At 43.2% G+C, this 9,790-nt stretch overlaps 1 protein-coding gene across 1 annotated transcript in view; it reads right to left on the bottom strand.

Annotated features, from left to right (window-relative positions):
• Positions 1 to 1,487: 1,487 nt before the first annotated feature.
• The window catches only part of NCDN (neurochondrin), a 47,413-nt gene continuing 39,110 nt past the window's right edge, over positions 1,488 to 9,790 (bottom strand). The window contains exon 7 of the mRNA XM_073615591.1: positions 1,488 to 2,998. Coding sequence (XP_073471692.1) covers positions 2,562 to 2,998 — 437 coding nt within the window. The 3' untranslated portion in view covers positions 1,488 to 2,561. The remainder of the gene's footprint in view (positions 2,999 to 9,790) is intronic.

The following is a 9,790-nucleotide window of genomic DNA, read 5'->3' as shown; positions in this document are numbered from 1 at the left end:
GTCTCCCAAAAGCATGTGGGAAAAGGTGTTACAGTCTGATGAAATTAAGGTTGAACTTTTTGGGCATAATTCCAAAAGAGATGTTTGGCGCAAAAACACTGCACATCACCAAAAGAATACCATACCCACAGTGAAGCATGGGGGTGGCAGCATCACCCTTTGGGGCTGTTCTTCAGTGGGGCGAGAGGGGCGAGGGGACACACACACACACATTTCAACAGGAGTGTGTAGACTTTATATAAAGCTAGAAAACAAACAATGAGAGTTTGTGTATGGGGAGGGTTGGTATATGCCCTTCCCACTGTGCACCATCTAGGACTGTTAAATCAAGGTTTAGTTTAAGTTTTGTAGGAAAGAAAGAAAAACAAACAAAATTAAATAAAAAAAATTTACAGAAAGGGATATACCAATATGGCCAACATCAGTCCAGGCAGTAATGGCTGTTCAAGGGGTATTACGAATTTCCCAGGTTTAGTCCTTATATTACACACAAAAATATTTACACTTCAATTATAGCAGAAAAAAAAAAAAAGTCCCTCTGGGTGATCTACTGTATGTGCATTGAAAGGATTTTAAACAAACTGTTGTAGCTCCTTTTGTTATTCTGAAGAAATAGCAGTTTGTGTCCCATGTGCAACGTGAATGAATTCATAATTATCAATCAAATGCTGCACCTGCAGGGTTCTAATGAGGAAACTAGCAGGGTCTGCATCGTTTAAGACCTCAATTTCCCTTTGGGAGCATCTCACCAAAAGTGAGGATTTTTGTTGCAGGGAATGACCAAGTTCTGACCTCGTGCAGACCTCTGGAAAAATCAGTAAGCAAATCACAAAACAAGAAATTACATTTTCAAGGGGTGTTCTGTACATCTGTGTGTGCTACCTACAGGTAGCTATATTGCATTTTACACAGAATTACAGAGCTGCAGACTGAAAAGGAAAGGTAATTTGTAACAACATCCAATTACAATAGGACTTGTGTTGCAATTGTATATGCTTTTTTTATTTGACATTTTTCCCCCCATGAAAGTGGAGTTAACCTTTAAGAGTTAGATGAAAAAAAAAAAAAAAAAAAAAAAAAAAAAAAAAAAAAAAAAAAAAAAGGACCATAACAGTATTCCATCTAACCAAAACTTACAAAGGCCTAACCCTCCTTATTATCCTCCCTCCATAGAGGCCTTTATGCAGTTTTTTTTTTTAATTAAAAAAACAATGCACAATTACACGCTTAGATGTCCGCTCCCTAGAGCTTAGCAAATATCAAATGTTTTAAGCCAATAGCTCAACCCAGACATGGGCAAATCATTTTGCACTGCGGCATAAAGAGAATAGGGCCAGCCAAAAGTCTGTTCACCTATACTGCTGTCCCTGCTGGGCTTACAGGTTCAGCTGCAGTTACCACTCGGATTTCTAAACTACTGTGAAAAGTTGTCTAAATGAACACGCTTTAAAATAATAATTCCTAAAATGAATGTTTAGCCAAAGCGATTTTTGTGTTGCATAAACATTTTATTAAACATTTAAAAGGAGGTACAAAAAGAAAATTCCAAGTACGGTACACAATTACAGAAGTCCATCCTGAGATAACCATCGTAATAACCAACATATGAACATGGAGAACAGAGGCCATTTACGGAAGGGTTGGTACATAGGTTGTAGCAAAGTGATTTTTCTTTGAGATTCTAACCTATACCCACTCAATTGAGAACAATCAGTGATTAATGCTATCCAGAGCTCTGTTAAGATTTATACTCACTTTCTGCCCTGCTTGCAACATTTTACCAGACAGGAAGCAAGAGGAACTCAACAGCAAAACACAAGTAAAAGATTTCTGTACTTGTCGGAAAACCCTTTTCCTCAAGTCCATCGAGGGACAGAGCAAGTCTGTAGCCTTTGGTTATACAGCCACCTACAGGAGGCCCAAAGCTAGCCTAAATTAACTATATGTAGCCTCAGCTACATACAATATACAGCACTGTGTTCTGGCAGAGGGACAAGGGACTTCCCTTCCCACTCCTGTATCATTTCCAGGAATCTTTGTATTCTATGAATGAATACAAAGCTTCCCCTGATTGGCTGAGGTGGAAAGGCAGGCAGATGACGCAATGATCTCTGCCTCAGCCAGAGAAAGCCTTGTATTCATTCACTGAATATGAAGCTTTCCGTGATGGCTGAGCAGTGCTCAGCCCATTTTGTTCCAGGAGTGTGACAGCTCTTGTCCCACTGCTGTAACGCAGCACTGTATATAGTTATTACAGCGCATCCAGCAGGCACACCTTTTAGTGCAGTAGATAGTTTGTGTGGGCCAGCCTGACCCAAACAAACTATTGAAAAAAGGTACATTAAAAACACACAGACTTTAAGAAAATGCTTTTCTATAGGGGAGTAAGGAAAGGCTATGACCCATAAGCTTTTTATTTCTGTCTGTGCTTTATTTGCAAAGTTATTATTTATTGCCTCCGGAAACTGCATTGAGCAGGACAAGTGCCATACATTGTTCTGAAATTTTAGAATGCCAATATCCAGAGATGATAAAAAGGAATTTTTCACTGTAATAATCAATCACACAATTTTAGACAAGCATTGTTTCAGAGCAGCCATGCCATATAAATTGGCCAACTCCACCCCTCTGTTCTGAAGGATGAATTCTCTGCAAGATGCATTGCTCTGAGCCAGCTCTGTGAAAAGGCCCTGCAGCACTTTTACCATTTCCAAGTCAACGGACTCTGGTGAAACCTGGCCCAAGAGAGAGAGTACACTGTCCAACCAGCCAGACTCTAGTACTAATGGAGACAACCAGGGCAACAAAGGGAGGCAGGCAGAGAATGCTTGTACTCCAAGGAACCACAATTCAGATATATCTGCCCAAGCAGCAGAATACTCCTCACAAAGCATGATATGAGGTTTTCCTGTGTCAGAGTCTTTGGATGAAACGTGAGACCGGTTTAAGAACTGAATGGCAGCCTTGAAGAAGTTTCTAGAAGCGTCCTCCTGTAAAGCTAAGAGAAAAAACATTTTAAGCTTAACTTTCTTTTATTGGATTACATTTTTTTTTTTGGAGAACAAAAAGTGGAAGTATGCACAAACCAGACCAGTTTCTCTTATAAAAACTGCACAAGTTTGTATATCAAGTACTCTTTAGGTCATACCAAAGCATTTAAAATGGGTTAAGATCTGGAGTGGGACTTTTCTGCTTAAGTGATTCTGTTGCCAATTTAGGACAGTTTTGGGTCATTGGCTTGTTGCCCGTCAAAAAGGTCTACGAAGCTATAGATGACAGACCACTATCCAAACATTTTACATGAAAATGGCAAAACACTTGTTCACTCCCTCAGTCTCCTTGCACCTAACCCCCCCCCCCCCACTTCTGACTGTTCCATCAAGATCTATCAGTTCCTCCCCCTTCTGCTGGGTGTAATCTTGGATGCCTTTTGGCCCCAATCACTTAAAGAAGATTACATGGCACAGTGCTTGTGACGTGTAATCTGCCCCCCTCTAAACTAAAAAAAAAAAAAAAAAAAAAAAAAAACCCCCCCCCCCCCCCCCCCCAACAACAACAACCCCACATACCCCAACCCTAAACCTACCACTTCCTGTATGCCCTCTCTAATCAGACCATGATAACCAGGGCAGCTTCGCCATGATCACTGTGGTTAAAGTGCCTCCCTCTGTGATAGGCAGGCTGCCTGCTCTCCTCTCTCCCCCCCCCTCCTTATCAGTACCCTCTGTCTCTGGGCCTGCCCCGCCCCCATTTTAATATTAAAATATACATTTTGTCACTGCCAGCCTCTCTATTAGAGGCTGGCATAGCACACCTTATGTTTTATGTGCTGTAAATACTGAATCAGCTGTCTTCAGGCCGGTCACGTGACTTGCGGTCGTTTTCCAGCTCCGGTGGGTGTCTCCTGCAGAGATGAGCGGCCACGGATCTCCCTCTGACGTCAGAGGGAGATCACGGCTCCTCCCACAGAAGACATCTATCAGAGCTGGAAGGCGGACGTAAGTGATGAGACCGGCCTGAAGACAACTGATACAGTATTTACAGCGCTCGTTTTTAAATAAATCATACACAGTGTGCTATGCCAGCCTCTAAGAGGGGCTGGCATAGACTTGTATAGATGCCTTAAAAAACACTTTAATAGTGCTTTAAACCTGCACATCCATATGTATTCAACTCTTTGCCAATGCAACTCTAGTCAATAGGTGTATTGGCTCCTAATGGATCATACTATTACATTTATGTGGGTAAGCCGTTATGCACATTTATCTCTTTTAGCTTCTATTTTCAGCTTGTTAAGTTAAAGTGGCTTGTAAACCCTTACATTATACACAGTCAAGCGACTTGCCTCAGGTGATACACAGGTGGAAAAAAAAAAAAAAAAAAAAATCTTCCTGCATAAGTTGTACCTGTTTATATTTGCAGCCTTCTCTTATCTACAGCCATTTAAAGTGCATATTTTATAACGCTTATCTGAGTGGTCAGAAAAAGGGGGAGAAGAGCTGAAGTTACTCTGCAGAGCTCAGTGAGAAGTGCTCTGACAGCCAATTAGGAGGGAAGGGGCACACCCTCCTTCACATAGTACACAGGAACAGAGATGAAGCAATCAGCTGGCGATCCCTCCAGTCACTTTCTCTTGGCGTCAGGAAAATTTGAATCATGCTGATAGAGGAAAAAAGCACCAGACACTTCGTGCTCTTAATTGAGACAAGTACACACTTTAGAAGGCTGTGCTTCATTCACGTTTGAGGTTTACAACAACTAAGCACCAGAAGAAGATTCTCTCCCCCCCCTTCTTGAAATTTCTTAGTGGCGCTTCCTCCAAAGGCTCAAAGGGACTCTTTGTTAGAGACTGAAGGACTATCGACAGATCCCATTTAGGAAAAACTTTAAGCGGCGCTGGCCTGGATCTCGCAAGAGCTCTAAAGAATCTGGTTACCAACGGATTCGAGGCCACAGATTTTTCTAAGAACACTGCTAGCGCAGCAACCTGCACCTTCAGGGTACTAACTGCTAGCCCCTTGTCAGCGCCAACTTGCTAAATTCTAGAATGGCAACAAGACTCCCTGGGTCCTGGGCAGATGAATTACACCATGTATTATAAACCTTCCAGACCTTGGAATAAATGTCCCTAGTCACCTTCTTCCTACTTGTTTAGAGTGTTGAAATCAACCAGTTGGAAAAACCCTTGCTTTTTGGGAGCCGCTCTTCAGATACTAGGCTGTGAGCGCCAAAGTGGCTACCTCTGGATGATTTATGGGACCTTGTAACAGTAAATCGTGCCTGAGGGGCAGATGCCAATAAGGCTTGACCACCATTCTCAGAACGGTTGAAAACCAGGCCCTTCTTGGCCAAAAGGGCGCGATTAGGATGACTGGTACCATTTCCTTCTGAATTTTCCTTAACAGAATTAACTGGAATGGGGGGAAAGCGTAGCCAAGATGGAATTTCCATGGATACACCAAAGCATCTGTCCCTAGTGACCCATCCTGTCCCCTCCCCCCCCCCCTAAACAGAGGAACCAGGACATTCTCCTTTGAGGCAAACAGGTCCACCTCTGGCAGCCCCCATTTTTCGGCAATCATAGCGAAAACTTCTGGGTTCAGAGACCATTCTGCTTCCTGAATGAGGTTCCTGCTCAGGAAAGCCACCACCCTGTTCAGACACCCCTTTAGGTGGACTGCTGATAGAGACAGCAAGTGTCCTTCTGACCACCGAAGAATGTTCATGGCTAGTACCTGCAGCAATTTGCTCTTTGTACCTCCCTGCCTGTTTATATAAGCCACAGCCGTGACATTGTCTGTTAGTATCTGAACATGCTGAGCTTGAAGATCCTGAGCAAATTACCTCAGAGCCAAGTCAATCGCCTTGAGCCCTCTCCAGTTTGAGGACTTTGTTGCCTCTTTCCTGGACCAGTTTCCCTGAGTGAAACCCTTTCCTAGGTGGGCCCCCCAACCCCAGGAACTGGCATCGGTTGTCAGTCTTTTCTCGATTGGAAAAGCCCAGACTAAATCCTCTGATAGGATATCCTGCCTCTTCCACCTTCATAGTGATCTCTTCACCAGAGTTGGAATTTTTACCTCTGATTCTAGGGATTCCAAATTGCGATCCCAAGATCTCAGAAGAAAGGCCTGCAGAGGTCTGAAGTTTAGCCTTGCCCACTCAACAGTCGGCATTGATGAAGTCAGAACACCTAGAGCTGACATGACCCACCTTACCGTCAGATGCTGGTTTGTCTGCAGTAAAGACACTGTATCCTGAATTTTTTCCTTCTTCTCTGAAGGAAGAAAGATCTTTTGATCTACAGAATTTATTACATACCCTAGAAACCGAATCTCCTGAGATGGGTCTAGGGAAGATTTTTGGAGATTTAGAATCCATCCCAGAGACTCCAGATGGCTGCATGCTCTGCAATTCCTCTTGAGGGGGTGAAAAATAGCAGATCGTCTAAATAAGGAATTACTGCGATTCCTTGAAGACGAAGCAGAGCTAGGGCTTCTGCCATCACTTCGGTGAAAATTTGGGGTGCGGACGATAGCCTGAAGGGTAAGGCTCTGAATTGTAGATAATGAATCCTGCCTTCCATTCTTACCGCCAACCTGAGATACATCTGGGACTGGGATGAGATTGGAATATGCAGGTATGCATCCTTTAGATTCACTGACGCCATGAAACAAGCTAGAGTCAGTAGATTTCTGACAAGTGAAAATTAAGTCCATCTTGAACTTCCTGTATTTGATGGCTACGTTTAGCGGCTTTAGATTGAGAATTAATCAAAATCTTTCTGTTGGTCCCTTACTGGATCTCGAGGGGTATTTGTTACCAGAAAACTTCTTTGGGGGGGGGGGGTTTCTGAAAACGCAAGAGTATAGCCCTGCGAGAGAGTGGTCAGAATAAACTGATTTGAAGTTATCCCTGACCACAGCGGAAGAAACTCTCGTAATCTTCCGCCAACCCGCAGGGACGAGCCATTGCGATTTCTTGGCCTGTGAAGGAGGAGGACGGAAGAGAATTCTGCCTTTACCCCTCGCTTTTTGTGCGGACCAATTTTTCTTCCTCCCCTGAAATTTGCTGTCCTGCTCGAGCTTTTTGGAGGTCGAAAAAGACGTTTTGGGACCTGCTTTTTCTTCTTGACCGGGAAGGACCCCTTTTTATCAGCAGTTCTGTCTAAGATATTATCTAGATCAGGGCCAAAAAGAAGGTCACCTGAAAAAGGGAATACCACAAAGCTTGCTCTTTGAAGCTGTATAACCTGGCCAGGTTTTTAGCCATAAAGCTCTCCTTGCAGCATTTGTAAAAGCTGCTGACCTAGCTGCCATTTTGATTGCTTCAGCTGAAGCATCCGCAATATAAGCAACTGCAGAGATCGGGGTAGGAAATGAATCTAAGATCTCCTGTTTAGGGGAATCTGCCACTATATGTGACCTAAGTTGGTTCACCCAGTATTCCAGATTCCTGGCTACACATGTGGCCATTGATGGCTTCAAATTTGCTCAAGAGATCGTGGCAATCGATCATGAGCAAAGATCCATGCATTTGTCCATTGGATCCTTCAGAACCCCCATGTCTTCAAAAGACAGGTCTGTATCTTGAGACCTGGAAGAATGCAGCATCCAACCTGGGCACCTTATTCCACACCGCAGCAGGGTCCTCCTCAAAAGGAAAACGCCTCTTGTGGGCTCTGGAAAAAGAGGGTTTTCTCTCTGGATCTTGCCATTCCTTAGCAATGGCGTCAGAAATGACCGAATGGACCAGGAACGTTTGCCCCTTAGGTTCGTTTAACCCTGTGTACATGTGGTCATGAAGAGATAATTCCTGCTTTTCCTCACTTAAGCCAATCGTAACATGAATAGCTTTAAAAAAGGAGCCCGTCTAACTCTTCTAGAATAGCTTAAATTTAGAAAGGGCCACCTCAGCCTCCTCACCCTCCTCTTCCGAATCTTTAACGGAAGGAGCAGGGGACTGCTCTTCCCTGGTTGAAGGGTCTTCAGGTAAAGCTTCAACCACCGGGATAGAAAGGGAACCCTGGGAAGACTCAGAAGTGGATGGCTGACTAGCAGCTGGATTAACTAAAGAGTCACGAAAAGTTTGAATCCTGGCATATAGTTCCTTCTTTACAGAGGCAACCAGGTCATCACAAACCGAAGCCGATTCCTCCTTGACTAAAGAAGTGATGCAAGCACTGCACAGGGCTTTTTTCCACCTGCACCAGGTGGCACCAACCCTAGTGACACCACTGCTTTAGTCTTAGTAGCAGGGCTGACTGAGCGGGTACCGGCAGCACTGCTTGCCATCTCCAAGCTGTCACCTCTGATTATTGCCGAATGCCTGTCTCGGTGACTCCACTACAACTACTCTGACCTCTACACACCGCCCTACCTATGACTGACCTTTATACACTGGCTTACTCATTTCTGACCTCTATACACTGGCCTGTGGTTGTGGGGAACTTGCAGCGCAGACCATTTTATTTAAATGGGTTGTGTTTGGTAAATGGTAGTGTAGGCTTGTGGGGGCCCCAGTGAATTACTTTGCCCAGGGGCCCACAATGCTATTAAGATGGCCCTGGCTAACCCCCCAGCCTCCTTTGGATATTGTAGAATATCTATTTTGATATTGGGGGCGGGGGGTCTTATTTCCCCAAATTAAATTTTATAAATATCCTATTCATTTTAATAAAGTTCTTCAGAAGGATCAAACTGGGGAATTATGTAAAAAATATAAAGTTGCGGTATCAAGACCATCTTAATTAAATGTATGCGGCCCATTACTGAAAGACGAAGTTTACACCAAACCCTACTTTGAAGTTCAAATCTTGTCAATAATGGAGCAATATCCGCTACATAGGACAGAGGGAATGCGGTCACGGTAACTCCAAGATATTTTAAAGAGGAAGCAATTAGAAGTTGTGGGTATATTAATGGCAAATCCTTCGGGAGTGGATCCAGCTGCAGAAGCACAGACTTTTCCCAATTAATAGCAAACCCTGAGATCCTCGCAAACTCATCCATATAGCTCATAACCACTGGCACAGAGGATCGAAGATTTGATAAAAATAACATTGTCAGCATATAATGCAACCTTTTCCTCCATATTTACCCTTACCAGATCCGTTACGTCCGAACCCGCCCGTAATGGATGCCAATGGTTCAATGGCAAAAAGGAGGGGTGACAAAGGAGACCCCTGCCTTATGCCACGAAATTAACATAAAAAGGAGGCGGACTGCATGCCGTTAACCCTAATCGAAGCCCCAGGGCTAGAGTATAATAAACTAGAAAAGCTACAATTTCTGGGGAAATTGTGTGAAGTGTTCTTGCTTCCACCTACAGTAGTCTACAACTGGAGTGGGCGGAGTAATTGGTTGGAGTAACTGAAAAAAAAAAAAAAAAAAAAAAGTGTTAAAAAGCTTAATATTTTAAAAAGTATAAATAGTAGTAAAAAAAAGTTGAAGTTCCATCATTAGCTGAACATTTTCAAAAAAAATTTTTTTTTTTTCTTAAAAATATTATATATTTTTTTTCATGGGGTGGTCATGTTTTGGCTGATCATGTTGTGGTCATAATATTTTGGCTGATCATGGGGTTGTCAGCTTTTGTCACCTCCCACTCTAGTTTTGAACATTTCGCCATTCATTCCTATGGGACCAATTTTAAAGCAAAAATGATGACATTTCAAGAACCATTCGGCAAAATGTTCCACAAAGTAGTAGCACACCAGTCAGGAACAATCTGCACGTTTCAATATATTACTGTCTATTTAGTGTAAAAGCTGTGGGAGGAGTTAGGGTTGTAA

The sequence above is a fragment of the Aquarana catesbeiana genome, linkage group LG02 (genome assembly GCF_042186555.1).
Source record: "Aquarana catesbeiana isolate 2022-GZ linkage group LG02, ASM4218655v1, whole genome shotgun sequence".
NCBI lineage: Eukaryota > Metazoa > Chordata > Amphibia > Anura > Ranidae > Aquarana > Aquarana catesbeiana.
The sequence above is the reverse complement of the archived record's forward strand: the minus strand, read 5'-3'. Positions and strand labels throughout refer to the sequence as shown.